Raw genomic sequence first — 15392 nt, 5'->3', positions numbered from 1 at the left:
ACAGGAATACTCAAGAATGGTACGTGCTTGCTTCCTAGCTCAGTGACTCCTCACACCACACTAGGACACAGCAGGAACGCAGGCACAGACTGACTAACCAGATGAATTGTTGTCTCTGGAGCACTATATGCTCTTGTCTTCAGACATAAGCCCTATATGTAGGAATAAACTCTTCTTGCTATCTCTTTTACGACCAGTTAAAATAGACAACCCATTTGAGGAAAGAAAACGACAATCATCCAAATCCTCAAACTGCCAGAAATTAAGTAACTTTCTGAAGTCACAGGAAAATCTGGGAGGAAGACAGAGGTTTCCAGTCTTCCTAGATCTATAAACAGTCATCAACCAAGAGGATGTCAAAAAAAAGAAAAGGGCCAAGTGTTAAGGTTCCCACCACTAGTGCAGCAGGAAGTCACAGACCAGCCAGCTTCCCTCCTTCCCCAAAGGACACAGCTTCACAGCCAACTTTTCAACACTCACAACAGAAATGTTAAATTGTATCACGGAGGCAATGAAAAAGGCCCTCACTTCCCAACTAGCACAGAAAGTAAGACCAGTGGCTTATAAATTATGAGCAAATGAGGTTTATTCTAAAAATGGTTCAATATTAGGAAATCCATTTCTATAAATCATCATATTGTTAGATCTAAGGAGAAAAATCAAATGATCATCTCTATAAAATCAAAATCCTTTCATGATAAAAATTTGCAAGAAAATAGCAATCAGTGGATGTATATTTTTTTAACATGACCAAATATACATGCACCCTCAGCCCCAGAGCTGTATTTGGCAGGAAAGCTTCGCTCATTAAGGCCGTGCACTGTCCACAGCCACTGCCAACCTCCACCGGGGTATTTCCCACGAAGGAGACACGAGAAAGCAGAGTCGACACGAGGCTGGAGAGGAAGAAGCACATGACTGCACACAGGGGAACCCTGGGGAAAACCACTACTTTACCCAACTCTTACTGTTCGTAAGAGGAAGAAAAAATTAGGATCCGGACTCAGCAGCTTTAACTCATACTGACAACACATGGTTAGAAGATGCGAAAGGCGGACCACTCATCTCAGCAGCTGGACCCAAAACACAGCAGGTGGAACGTGCGTCCCACAAGGCAGAGCACAGCCCTGGGTGATCTAACACCGCTCGGAGCAAAAAGCTGATGATCAAGCTTGAAGGGTAGAACAAAAGGGAATAGAATGGACAGGAAATCCTGAAAGAGAACAGTACAGGAGTGGTGGCAGTAACTGGACTAGATATTAAAATATAAAACCATTACCAATAAAACAGAGAACATGAGCACACGGAGAGACAGACCAACTCAAAATCTAGGAACAGACCCAAGTTAGCACGAAAATTTAGGACGTGATAAGAACTGCCACTCAAATCACTGCGGGGAAACTAAAATTGGTGTCAATGACTTGATAGCTATATGGGGAAGGATGTTTCTGGATCTGTCTGTGGCACCATTCACACTAAATTCCAAACAGATCAGGACTTGAAACATAAGAACACCTTTACAAGCACCAGAGAAAATAAGAATAAACTTTCCTACGACCCAAAGTAAAAAGAAACTTTCCTAACAACAACTCAAAAAAACAAAAGATTAACGAATTTTGACTACATAAGAATGAAACTTTCACACAGCAAAACATACCAAGATCAAAACCCAGGTGGCAAACTGGGAACTGTATCTGTAACGTGTTACTGATGCAGGGTTTGAAGAGCCCCACTGCGTCGAGCAGGACGGAAACCTTTACCTGGACAGCAAAGGGCAGGAGACCAGTGCACAGGGGAAACGCAGATTAAAAGTATACGCAATTATCTTTCAGAGTCCAGAAAGTCCCAGTATCTGACGGCCCTGGCAAGCCTCTGAGAAAGCCAACGGGAGGACAAACGCACAGCACCTCAGGGGAGGGATCTGGCTGTGATGGCAAAATTACAGATGCAGATAACCTCTGACCCAGCCATCTCACTTCTAGGAAATCTCTCCCGAGATAACTGTGTAAAACAGGAAATAGCAGGTGCACAAGGTGTTTAACTGTGCATGATTTGTTAAGAGCAAAAGTCTGGAAGCCACCCAAGTGCCCATCAAGAGGAATGCCTGAAATCACAGCACACCCACAGAGCACTGCGCAGCTGTGTAAAGAAACGAGGAAAGCCACCACCTGCGCCTCGATGCAGACTGCTCCAGGATGCAGTGCAGGAAGAATCAAGGTGCAGAACAGAGTTCACAGCAAGGTGACCTTTCACTTCTATTCTCAAACCAAACAATGGAAAAACACCCCAAAGACCAAGAATGGCCACCCAGCAGGGGAGAAAGGGGCCAAGAGGACCTCACAGGGCTCTGACTTTGCAATCATGGAATATTTAAGTACTTTTTAAAAACTGAAAATAAACTAAAAACAAACAAACCTAACTATATATCAAGATGATAGCATAACCTCAATAGAGAGAGAATTACTTCAATGATTTTAAAACCCCACCATCTTTCACCTTAATTAGAAGCATGTGTTTGAACTCATGCAACTTCCCACCATAAACATCCAGAACTCTTGGACCAACAACTGACTTCAGGTCTGTGGAAGGAGATGGCTAAGGTCAGTCTGTGTTACAAATAAGGAAGTGGTTCAAGATGAACAGTTATGTCAGAAGGTGCAGGGTGCCTCCCTGAAGGAGCTCCCGTGGGCCAGAGACAAGGCAATTTCTGCATAAAGAACTAATCAACACACCAGAAGTTCATGATGACACTGAGAAGACCCATGGACCCAAGATGCCAGAGTGCCAATGTGGTCTAAAAACTAAGGGGAAAAGGATCAATTTTTTAAAAAAATAAATTTACTTATTTAATAAATTTATTTTTGGCTGCACTGGGTCTTCGTTGCTGTGTGCGGGCTTTCTCTAGTTGCAGCGAGGGGGGCTACTCTTCGTTGCGGTGCGTGGGCTTCTCACTGTGGTGGCTTCTCTTGTTGCGGAACATGGGCTCTAGGCGCGTGGGCTTCAGTAGCTGTGGCACGTGGGCTCAGGAGTTGTGGTTCCGGGGCTCTAGAGCACAAGCTCAGTAGCTGTGGCGCACTGGCTTAGTTGCTCCGTGACATGCGGGATCTTCCCAGACCAGGGCTCGAACCCACATCCCCTGCATTGGCAGGCGGATTCTTAACCACTGTGCCACAAGGGAAGCCCAGGATCAATGATTTATCCTGCACGTCCCACCCGGAAGTTCTTCATCAGAATACCAACTAATTCAGGAGGAGGGAGAGACTAGAAAGCCATCACTTGCAACCCCAAATGAATTCAGGCAGCGATAGCAATGGTTGATAGAACTATTAAGCAAAAGATTGGTCAGGAACTTTACCATGGATGGATTTGCTGAAGACACCTGAGTCTACGGATCAATCCTGGAATCAACACCAAGTACAGAAGCACTACCCACACGTTTTCTTGCCAAACATACAAGCTGAACATGAAAGCAATCGAGAGCCCCTAGATCTACCCTCCGATTTACAGGAGTAACGATGGACAGTGGAACGAGCCAAACACCTGCTTGTCCCTCGAGAACAAATCAACGGCATTAAGGAGAGGAGAGGAAGGAGCTGCTGAGGAATGAACGAGCGGGAGCGGGCAAGTCTCATCCGGACACTGAGGAAAAATCCAACCAGGAAGGACGCCTTTGAGATGATGAGGGAAGACCATACACAGACTGGGTTGATGTGGGTATATTAAGAAGTTAACTTTATTAACTTTAATAAGTGAGTTAACAGGATGTGGTTATATTTATGGGAGCCCACCGGGCTGTGCTCCCCTCCCCACTAAGCCCCCTGGGGCCCCTCTTGCGTCAGCTCCCCATCTTTGAACCACCACATCTAGAGCCAGCTCTCCCAAAAGCTCAGAGACTCAGCAACAGGTGGGAAGAACCCTCATTCCCACCTAAACCCATCTAAAGACCTGTCATACTACATTTTAATATGATCCTCTGCATTTATCTTGGCCTTTAAGTGATGCCACTTCGGGAGAAATGCATCACTGATTTACTCATTTATTACAATGGTTCCCAAATAAATTCCAAGTAACTGCTATCAGACTGCTAAGAACTATGGAATTCGTGATCTCCCAAGCCCGGGGCCTGGAAGTGTGTATTTAACAAGGCACGTACTCACTGACCCTCAGAGCCTGAAGTGGGAACTGCTGATCTACACATGCATGTCCTCACTCCACCAACTGGGCAAGCTCAGTTGCGTGTCTGAAGCTCTGGGACGCCCCTCTAACTTTCAGTTCATTCACCGCAAGAGCAGAAATGGGAGGTGCCCTAGTTCTATCACTGAGTTAGTGGTTTCACACTAAAAGTGCCAGGAGGCTCTGAATATTGCTGGCCTGCCTGCAAACTCTATGGCCCTGCCCACTGGTGGCAAGAGTCGGATCGGGTCTGAGCCGTGTCCGCAGTGCCTGGAGTGCCCCTTCTGGGGAGGACCGGCCGGGGAACACCCACCTGCGTCTGCAGTCTAGCAACAATGTCCTTCCGGGCTTTCATGACAGCATCCAGCTTCCCTGAAACCATGATGGACAGGCCCTGGTCTTTGGCAAGAGACAGCTCCAGGTGAGCGCCAGTCCTCTGCATGATCTCAAGGCAGATTTTTGCTTGTTCACCTTCTCCAAACTGGTTCATGTCCTTGTATTTCCTCTCCTCCAGGGGTACATGGAACACCTGCTCAGAAAAGGTCAAAAAGGTAAGGTTAAGAGACCAAGAAGAGAAGACAGGAGTGTCCAGAAACCGAACATACACAGTAAAGAACGTGAGTTTGTTCATTCACTAAGTATCACCCCTGCCTACTGCTCTAAGGCCCCAGAGGGCAGTTAAGAGACAAGTGGAAAGCGCCTAAGGGCAGGAGACTGTGAAGAAGTCCTAGTGAAGAAGACACCCCCTGCCCCGCCACCAACCAAGTACAAATGAAGGCAAGGGGCATCACATAACCGTAATGAGCAAGGTCAGTGAAGGAAACAAACTGGGAGGGGAGAAGGACCTGGCTGGCTATGCTGGGAGGGGCCAGAGCAGAGGAGCGGGAAGGGAGGAGAGCTTCACAAAGGGGGCGGGGAGCATCTAGCACAGCGGGGGCCCACGAGGTAGGAGGGGGAGTGCTGGTCCCTCAGCCCACCCTGTGGGTGAGATGAGAAGACAACGGAGAGTGTGAAGGAGGACACATTCTGACTGAGGACTCGGGCTGAGCAGAGGCAAGGGTGGAAGCAGGGAACCAACAGGACTGTGGTTCAGGGCCTGAGCCACTATGTGGAACCTGGTGCATTTACAACATCAGGAGGCTGGGGGAACCAGACTACAGCCGGCGATGAGTCCTGGGCTTAGGGGGACTTCTCAGTGCGTGGGTGGTAGTCAACAACCATGACCCAACATCGACACACAGAGAGAGCACTGAGCCCGCCAACACCCCAGCTCCAGGGAGCAGAGACAGGCTAGCGGAGTCCCAAAAAATCAAGGGGAGAAAACTGATTCAAGACAGCGGGACAGCTGCTGACGCTGGTGACACGGAAGCCAACGGCAGTTCCAGCAGCTGGAGCACAGACTGGACTGCAGTGGACTGAAAACATATGGGACCATCCATTCTGGGTGCTGGGGTACAGGGCAGCTGTGCTTCCCTAGAGCTCTGGGGGGTGGGGAGACCGACTTAATCCAAAGGCCTCCTCTCATGTCCAAAGCACTCTCACATCTGCATGTTCAAAAACCCTCCCGGGAATTCCCTGGCAGTCCAGTGGTTAGGGTCCCACACCTTCACCACCGAAGCCCGGGGTTTGATCCCCGGTCAGGCAACTAGGATCCAGAAAGCAGCGCGGCACAGCCGAAAGAAAACAAAAACAAAAACCTCCCATCAGACACCACTGCTTCCTACGTGGAGGAACAGGTGAAAAAAGAATAGACTCTCTACCTGAGTGATGACGGAAGCCTTGATGGGCCGGATCTTGTTATTCCAGACGCCAGCAGGTTCCTGGGCATTTTCCAAGCAAGCTGCTTTCTCAGGGAGTGGGGGGAAGGCATCCTTGTAGGTTGGAGGGTCGCTCTCCTCCTCTGAATTTAAAGTGGCAACTGGACCGGCCAACATAGATTAAGAGGAAGCACACCACTTTCAGTGTTAGATGGAAAAACCACGAGGAGGGTTTCAACGTCAAAAAGAGAGAGCACTGACTGCTGACAGTTGACACTGACAACCCCCCACCTCTTCCCTCGGTCACAGGCAAGGGCCCCCGCCGCTCCGCAGGCCCAGCGCCCTCAAGTTCAGCCTGTCAACTGGAAGGGCCAGACTCTGATCCGGATGGCGCCCCTGCCCTACGCACAGCCTCCCCTGTGAGCCTCAGCTCAGACGCTGGATGCCCCACTGCTCCCCTAATGGGGTGAGCTCCTTGATGGAAGGCCTTGACACAGACTTTTCGGCCCTGAAGAGTCTTCCAATCCTGTATTCAAAAACAATCACGACCACGACAATGCCTGGCACATAGCCAGCTCTTAAATTTGCAGAACAAAATGCTGCTGCTGCCCAGCACTGCCAGCGAGAACCCCCCCGAGGTAAATTGCAGCTGATTTCCCACTGTAATGTACCATGTTGAAAGCATCGCAGGACCTGCCATCTCTGCCCCCCGCACTCCCAACGCAGGGAGCACAGGAGGAAATCAGGTCCCGGTGACCCCCTGCTCCACCCTCCACAGTGCCCCGACCGTTCACCACAGCTCCATGGAAGCAGGAGCGTGACTGTTTGGGTCACCCTAGGGTCCGGGGCTGAAAACAGTATTCGGCAATGGCAGGGCCCAATAAAAACTACTGTGAACAGAGGTGCACGCAGAGCAGAGGGATGACCCTTGGAATTCCGACTCCAGGGTCGCGACTCTAGCCATGCAGCCGTGCTATCCTGGATGCCAAGACAGACTCCGTGTGACGAGCTGTTCCAGTCTGCCAGTGCCCGCTCCCCTCACCTAAACACGGGGGCGCAGACCCCACAGGGCTGTTGGGTCGTGTGGAAGCCCCAGGCAGCAGGCACTGAGAACCCAAGCGAACGGCAGTGTCTAGGTCTCCACTGCTGAGAGACAAGCCACTGAAACGTGGCGAGTGTGACGGATGAAACGCACTTGTAATTTTAATTAATTTAAACTTAAGAACTGATATTCAATTTAGTTATCGGAAAACTTTAAAGAATGTTTGGAACGACAAAGGGTAGAACAAGCTACTCTTTCAGCTACAAATTTTATAAAATCTAACTACAGATGAAGGGCTTTGGATGGAAACAGCATTCAAGTCAAGTTGTCCTGCAGTCATACACACACATCAGACTCTGAAGGGAAAGACAAGACTGTGAAGTATGAGCTAGAGACGCCGAAGCGACCGTCCTGCAGATGCCGCAGCTCGTGTACTGTCCCTCCTGGGCAGCACTGGTCCCCACTGGGGCTGGCTGCCTGGGCCAGTGCGGCGCCCGAGTCCCACCTTCATCCTCACAGCTATCTCCCGACAGAGCTCTGGGATGCTTCCCATCCCAGAGTCCAGTTCAACACAACTGGGCAATAGCCATTTTGGAGAAGAATCCTAATAATCACAAAGGCCAAATTCATTGGCTTTCCAGAAAGTTGTCCACATTTTAAATCTTACTGTAGGCGATCCATCCACCACTCCTGGCCAATTTCACCCCTCACACGAGGGTAGTGCAAAACGGAGCACACAGCACTGGTGGGTCCTGGCCCACCGCACAAGCACAGGGCTGAAAGGCACCTCTGGAGAGGCCACAGGCTCTCATGAGGATTGGAAAGAGCCGTGTCTTACGGTCAACAAGAACAGTGGGGAAGGGGCCGTCACCTTTGATTTGTTGCGGAACCAGTCCACTTCGGTGTTCAGCAAAGCTCTCTTGGGTCAGAACGGCGACGGAGCTCATGGTTGATCTCGGGAGTCCACACGATCCGGGTGAGCCACTGAAGCAGGGGGGTGAGTCAGAGAGGCAAGTCCGGCACAGACAGCTCGCAGCTACCTGATCCGTTCAGCTGAGAGTTTAAGCCCAGGGTTCACTCTGCTTCACCAGCAAGCAACACCTTATCTTCCTCACTTACAACTGCTGACATAAGGTGATTCCCAAACTCTCACCAAGTGATGAAAAGGAGAAACTCAAGCCGGGGGGGGGGGGGCACCCTGGAAAACCTCCCCCCCGTTGCCCATAACAGAGCAGATGTAGGCTCCAGCTGAGAGGTTCAGGACCAGGACGCCCAGGGGCCACCCCTCTCTCCACCCACGGGGCCCCAATGGAACCCAATACATGTCTGACCCAGCCCCAGACACAGATCAACATCTGGATGGTTCTACTAACAACTATCTCAGTTATTTGGTTACTCTGTTATCCTCATGCCTCCTAATGCTTATAAAATGTATCATTTGACAGTAGCTGCAAAGAGCCACTGAAGAGCAGCCTCCCTTGCTCTGTGGCGACAGTGTAACAGCAAGAGGTAGGAGGGGTAGCAGTCTAAGTGCCTCTGGCGTGCGGTGACTGGTTGTTCTCCCACGTCCGGTCTCCCAGGTGTGGGAGGGGACTTGCAGCAGGTGGGACCAGGCCCAAGGGCACACAGTTCCTCAGTTCAGGGTAGGAACCCCGCAGTCTGCCTCCGGACCCCACTCCTGAGTGGCCGCAGTGCTCAGCGAGACTCTGGCTCTCAAAGCCACAGCTCCCTTATTTGGAAAAGGGGCTCACTCAGCACTGGCTGCCTCTCTCCAGCTCCAGGTGAGCCCCATGCTACTGCAAAGAGGAAGAACCCACTCTCTTCACACAATTCTGCACCAAGTGTCTTCTTGTGCCACCGTGGCAAAAAAGTATAAGAGGGTCAAGTAATTTATTAAGAGTGAGTTTCTTCATCATTTTTACAACACAGTAAGACCCCTCCCCAAGTTCAAGAAAATTAAACTCTGTATTTCTAAAGAAAAGCAAGATACAAATTCAGATACCCCGAGCAAACGTAATTCACATTTAAGGAAAAAAGATTAAAAATAGATGGAAACCAGATGACACATCTACCTGAAGTATACACACTGCTCCGTGCTGGGAGGTTAGCTACAGTGATTCTCTCTGAAGAACCATTAGGAACTTAAGGATAAAACATAATGGAAGAAGGCACGCACACAGCCCAGGGCCAGGAAGCCTTGAGACAAGACACACTTACCAGCGAAACGGTCAGTAGCCAGAAGGTCCGTCCTGAGGCCGCCTCTGTCAGCCTGCCAGCTTTTTCTGGTGTGGGACAAGGGGAGAGGGAGCAAGGAGAAAACCAGAGAAAAGTTACTTATCTGCATCCTACAACCCAGATCTGTTCACCTCTCAACCAGAAAAGGTCAAAGTATTACTTACACTTTGGCTACTAATACCAATATTAGGCAAATTGCTTGGGGGGAAAAAATGGAAGGAACCCTTTCACTAGGCCATTAGCTTCTTCTTTTTTTAAAAATTAATTTATTATTTATTTTTGGTTGCTTTGGGTCTCTGTTGCTGTGCGCGGGCTTCTCATCGCAGTGGCTTCTCTTGTGGAGCACGGGCTCTAGGCGCACGAGCTTGGTAGTTGTGGCTCGCGGGCTCTAGAGTGCAGGCTCACTGGTTGTGGCGCACGGGCTCGGTTCCTCCACAGCATGTGGGATCTTCCCGGACCAGAGCTCAAACCCGTGTCCCCTGCATTGGCAGGCGGACTCTTAACCACTGCGCCACCAAGGAAGCCCCTAGGCCATTAGCTTCAAACAAACATATTACGGTAAAACCTGAACCATCTGGAACTCCTAGAGGGCAACTTGCAACTTTTCCAGGGACCCAAGGGAATCCCGTAAGTGTATCCCTTTTACATGTAACCATTTTGAAGTAAAATTATCACAAAACTGATGTTTGTTCTGCTATGTGGCGAGTAATTTTTCCTGTATTCCTCTTATTAATCTATGCTGAGCCAGAAGAAAAAAGGTCTGCAACACTGTGTCATGATCTAGAACAGACTGTGGACCTTGGGGGCTCCAGAGCTTTTTAGGGTGACTGAGGGCTACTGTCTTTAAGAGTTCCCTGTGTATTTTGTAGTTACTTTGTTCTTCTTGCTGTTAGCCTATAAAAGTTCTTCGGTCCCTTCTAATCTACTGGGGATCTAGAGACCAGGCCATAAAATAGCAGGGCTGGAAAGGACCTTCAAAGGCCAGCTTGGAAGGACCAAGGAAAAGGGGTGGGTCACCTTGCCTTGGGGGACTTCAGGACAGTGAGGCTGCCAGGCAGGTTACCAGCCGCACCACGTGCGCTTGATGAGGGAGACATTATGACAGTGGTGAGGCATGGGCTAAAATGGGAGAATTCCCATCAGTAACAAGAATACTCTACCTCACTGGAGAGTAACACCCCCAAGTTCTTGCCCATAATACAAGCGTGGTTCAGGAGCTAGGAAGACGGTTCATGGCAGTCAGGGGTGCCTCAGTGGGGTCTCAAATGTCCCAGCTGGGGACATGAACCAGTGGTATAAAAAAAAAAAATCTCTCAATGTAGGGGCTTGAGTCACATGGGGGAAGTACTATGAGCCAGAGGCCAGACCCGCTCTGGGGCCCCAGTCCCACCAAACACACAAAGGCACCTGAGACGCAAGTGGAGAAGGTGGAGACAAACTGACCGAGACTATTTTATTTAAGAGTTTGCCTCCAACGCATTCTAATCGCAAGTCTCAGTGACTAAGGCAAGGAAGAAAGAAACCCTTTCCATTCAACCAGACTGTCAGAGTAGCACATCCACGCGTGGGTCCTGACGGGGTGGAAAAGGTGAGCCCGCCTCGGGATTCCCAGTGTCCAGGAGGCCCACACTTAGCCCGTCTAGGAACAGGATGGCGGTGCTCCAGGTCAAAGCGCCAACGGGAAGCCAGGACCCAGGCATCTGCCCCGCTCTCCTGGCAACTCTTGACTGCTGACCTGCGACCTGAACAGCCTCCCACGCCAGGTGCCGACATCCCTTATCAAAACCCACTGACACCCACTCTCTAAGAAGCTGCATTCACCCACGTGACCACCATGACGCCCACACCATCTTCTCTGTGCTCCTAACTGACCAGTCCTCTTGCTTTCTTGGACAGGCAAGTCTTCAGTGCCCAGTGACAGCTACGAGGTAAGCCCACGCAGTGCAGCCACTGTCCACGTCCGCTCCAGCCACAGATTTCTGACGAGAAGCCCCCACCCTGCACCTGGCGTCACACACAAGAGGGGAGGAGCTCCTGAGGCTCCCTTCTGAGCCAGCTCCCACATGCAGCACGAGTCAGTTCCGGTGAGCCTTTCTACTGAGCCCCGCATTCCTCACTGGCTCAAGAAAGGGGCTTCAATACAGCCCAACCGGCAGAGCCTCTAACGCCCCCATGTGTGCACAGGCCCTCAGGCAGCTAAGGGCGGAGGGTGGACCTACAGAAAACTCCAGGCTGGTTGGACAGGACACACTAGTCTCTAGTTTCCAGATTTCAAACGGCAGTTTCTCCCAGCTGGAATGAATGGATCACAGCGAGCCACAGGTGAACATCGAGGGTGTGATATGATCAAATTAGGGTGTTGCTTTTCTCATAAACTTCTCAAACTCCTGTCTCTAAAGAATCCATTTTAAAACCGATCTGCTGATCCATGTGTAAGTGCAGACCTGAGACCTACCTGAGGCGCTGGGGTAGATCTTATAAAAGGCCAGCACCAGTCCTCCTCCCGTGCCCCCAGCCCTACTGTCAACCTGCCGCCAGTTCAACAAAGCAGCACCTAAGAAACCGTCCCCCACAGCGCTACGCCCACCCCTCGGAGATCTTTCAACAACCTCACGCCCGTCCAGGCGTGTGTGCTCCCTACCCCGGCTTCCCTACTGGCCATCAGTCCCAGGAGACCTTACCCAGGCCTCCTCCTGAGGAGCAGAGACCAAACATTTGCTATCACAGCTTCTCCCTTAGTTGAATACAGCTGCTCAAATCAGGACCAAAAGGGACCTCAGCGACGACTCTCTCCCACTCTCTGAATAAGCCGGGGAACAGGAGCCACACAGCCTTCCCTGGGGGCCCAGGCTCTGCTGCTTCTCCATCACTGTGTAGCTGTCAGGACAGGTGGCTTGAGGTCGGGCCCAGATCTGCTCCTTCTTCCCCCTTCTTGCCACAGAGAACATGTCCATCTTTCCTACAAGACTCCTTCAGGTATGTGAAGGAGTACTTCAGGTACTCCTTCAGCCCATTCTCCAGCCCCCTTCAGTGATTCCCAAGATGCCCTAGTCCCTTCATCATTTTGGTTGCTCTCAACTACTTTCCATGCAAGCATTCAGATCCACCCAATGCAAATCTCAAACTCTTCTCAACCTGGACTTTAAGTCTTGTTTCTCAGAGTATAAATACCCACAGTAAAAAAAACACATTTTAAAATACAACTATGTAAGAAAGAACTAGAACCAAAGGAAGAAGGCTAGACAGAAGCAAAGACTCTTCTCTCCTACTCGCCCCCTCCCCAGGGTGGGATGCAGCGGCTGGGGGGCACTCCCACAAGGATGGACGGTTATGCACCAGGGTGCCCAGGTGAAGTCACAGCATACGTGGCTTACATCTGAAGCTCGGTCCTAACAAATGTACAACAGATTAAATGAAGAATTTTACTTTTTTGCCTATAAACAAGGAAATATAAGTTGATTCCCTTGTAATGTTTTGCCAATTACATATTCAAAAGAGCAAGTCTTTTGCAAAGAGAACTCATGAGTAGTAGTCCAGGAAGAATTTTATCTCAGTCAACTAATGAGATCTCAGTGCTTTGTTTACCTACTAGACAGGACTGAGTATGCAGGGTATCAAAAAACCACCAGGAAACCCAGGACCTCTGTCCTCTTCTTCCAAAGTTGAAATTATTTACTTTTATCCCCACAGCAAGCTTGTAAGGAAAAAAAAAATTTCAAAGTCCTTCTCAAGACCCACAAACCAACTGAGAACACGAACATAAAATCCCGATGGCTGCCAGATCACAAAGCATAAATATAAGGCCACCCGCACAAAGTCTACACGGCTGGGCATTTGTGCGTTTCACCAAGTTCTGGAAGTCGGCACCCATCCTGCAGGAGGAACTTTCGCAGATGCCACCTCAGCAAGGCCCTCCCACAGGCCACGCGAGCCCGCGGGCGGGGAAAGGCTTAAAGGGGCAGCAACGCGCTGGGCCTCCCCGCCTTTCATCCAAATTCGGTACTTTTCCGTAATGCATTTTTCGTCCGTGGACCCTGGGGCACATCCAAGTTGCGCTCCAGCCCCGAGGAGGGCAGCAGGGCCCGGCCGACCACGCAGGCGGCAGCAAGTGGAGGTGAGGCCCGGCCTGCCTGGGCCCCGTGCCGCCGTCCCGTCCAGCCCCACCGCCAAGGATGCCCTGCGGGACAGGCCCCCGCCCCTGCCCCCTCCGGCCGGCCAAGCTGGGGGGAGGGGCGCCCCTGCCGGAGCAGGAGGGGGAGGGGGCAGGGCCCGGCCGCCAACGTCACCGACCTGGGCCCAGGTCGGCCCCCCCCACCTCAGCGGCGGGCGCGCGGAGGGAGCGGGACCCGGACTGGGGTTTGGGGGCTGCTCGGCGGGGCGGTGGGCAGCGCAGAGCCGGCGCCGCGGCACTCGGGAAAGTTTCTCACTCCTCCCGTGCCAGCGCCGCGGCCCATGCGCAGTGGTGACACGTAGCCGCCCCCCCACCCCCGACCGGTCAGGGGGGCGCCCGCGGGGGGAGGGTGGCTGTGCTGGCTGGGGGAGTATCGGCTTGGAGGCGCTGGGGCAAAAGGCGGCCCCGGCCCCCTCCCCCCGCCCGGGGCTCCACGTCGGCAGCCCGGCGCCCCAACTTCCCCGCGCCGCCCCCCGCCCGGCACCCCGGCCCGCGCCGCCCGCCCCGGCCTGCTCACCCCGCGGTGCACCCGTCCGTCCGTCCGTCGTCCGTCCGCTCGCCGCGGAAGAAGCCGGGACCTTCGCTCGCTCGCTCCCTCTAGGCTGGCTCCCTCCAGGCCGGCGCCCGGGCCCCCGCGGCTATATAGGGCGGCGGCTCCAATCCCGCCCGGACACGTCAGACCACGGCCGCCCCGCCCGCCGGCCAACGCCGCGCCCCCGCCCGCCCGCTGCTCCTACGGCACCTAACTCCCCGGGGGCTCGGGAGCCTTTTACTGAGGGGTGGGGGGTGTCGGGGAGTTGGGAAATCAGTCTCCACCTTCATAAAACGAAGGCGGGAGGGACTGCAGCTCTAGCATTGAGGTCCCCAATACCGCCTCCCCACCCCAAAAAGAAACAAGACACCTCGAGGTACAACACAAAGGAAATTAACTGCTGGCCCCAACCATCTACAACTTCCAATAGCTGGACAAGCTGGCCTAATAAACTCGCGTGGAAACATACCCCATGCCCCCAAAGTTCGGAGCACAGATTTCCACTGGCGCACTCGCCTGCGGTTCTGCACCTTGTGTCCTTCCCGTCTATAAAATATCCCTACTCTACTCCTTGGCTACCAGTTTAATTCCCTTAAAAATTGTAGACCCCTTTTTTAAGGACTCCACTCCTACAGCTGTGCCTCCAGCCTCACAGCCTAAACAAACAAGAGGAGCAGAACAGAGCCCCTGCCCTCAAGGGGCGTCCACCCTGGTGGGTGAGAATGGCTTGCAGACAAGCCAGGTCTGCATTCCTTGTGTAATATGTGACAAGGGCCTCGGTTTCCTTCTTTTTTTTTTTTTTTATAAGGGTACAGGCCTAGTGGAGGGATTTGCACCTCTGATGAAGCAGCCCATGAGTAGAATCCTACATGACATACAGAAGTGCACCACACACTGGGGACAAGGCATGAGCCGGGGCGCTGGCAGGACTGGGAAGGCGAGGTCAGGGTAGAGAGGACCCCCAGGGACAGGTCAGCTCGCCTGCGGCCATGATACACGTGTTGCTCAGGATGATGGGAAGCTGGGCGGGGGGTGGGGGGGTAGTTGAGGGGGAGAAGGCAGGACCTGGGTATTCCTTTCAGTGGAACACTGTCAAAGTATGTACACATGGAGAGGGGGGCGGGGCAGGGCCACAGCAGTTGTTCAGTCTAAAGGTGACAATGGCTTTCCATTGTGGTTGGCAATGGCAGATGCACCAAGTGGACAGATTCCAACAGTAGCACCAGAAGTTTCTTATTAACTGGACACGGGGAATGACAGAAGTCAAGAACAGCAGGGAGACTAATGAGAAAAAATTAAAAAATAAACATTAAAAAAAAAGAACGGCAGGGAGGTTCCTGGCTGCCCTCACTGAGATGGAGAGACTGAAGGAAGCCTAGATTGGTAAGGGGAAGTGTGATGCAAAAACTCGGATATGCCATCTGACATGCCCACTGGATGGCCAAGTGGGGATGTCAAGTAGGCAACTGCATGTACAAGGTG

General features: G+C 52.0%; 1 protein-coding gene across 3 annotated transcripts in view; it reads right to left on the bottom strand.

Moving 5' to 3' along the window:
* The window catches only part of HDLBP (high density lipoprotein binding protein), a 69066-nt gene that overhangs the window by 23648 nt on the left and 30026 nt on the right, over positions 1-15392 (bottom strand). For 2 of the 3 annotated variants that reach the window (XM_060015779.1, XM_060015780.1), the window contains 4 exons: positions 9190-9254; positions 7844-7956; positions 5934-6091; positions 4487-4702 (listed from right to left, as the gene is read on the bottom strand). In XM_060015779.1, the coding sequence (XP_059871762.1) occupies positions 4487-4702; positions 5934-6091; positions 7844-7919 (450 nt within the window). In that variant the 5' untranslated portion in view covers positions 7920-7956; positions 9190-9254. Of the gene's footprint in view, positions 1-4486; positions 4703-5933; positions 6092-7843; positions 7957-9189; positions 9255-13895; positions 13994-15392 lie in introns of those variants that run through there. The other variant, XM_060015778.1, reaches the window with a different exon arrangement.

The sequence above is a fragment of the Delphinus delphis genome, chromosome 7 (assembly GCF_949987515.2).
Source record: "Delphinus delphis chromosome 7, mDelDel1.2, whole genome shotgun sequence".
Classification (NCBI taxonomy): domain Eukaryota; kingdom Metazoa; phylum Chordata; class Mammalia; order Artiodactyla; family Delphinidae; genus Delphinus; species Delphinus delphis.
The sequence above is the reverse complement of the archived record's forward strand: the minus strand, read 5'-3'. Positions and strand labels throughout refer to the sequence as shown.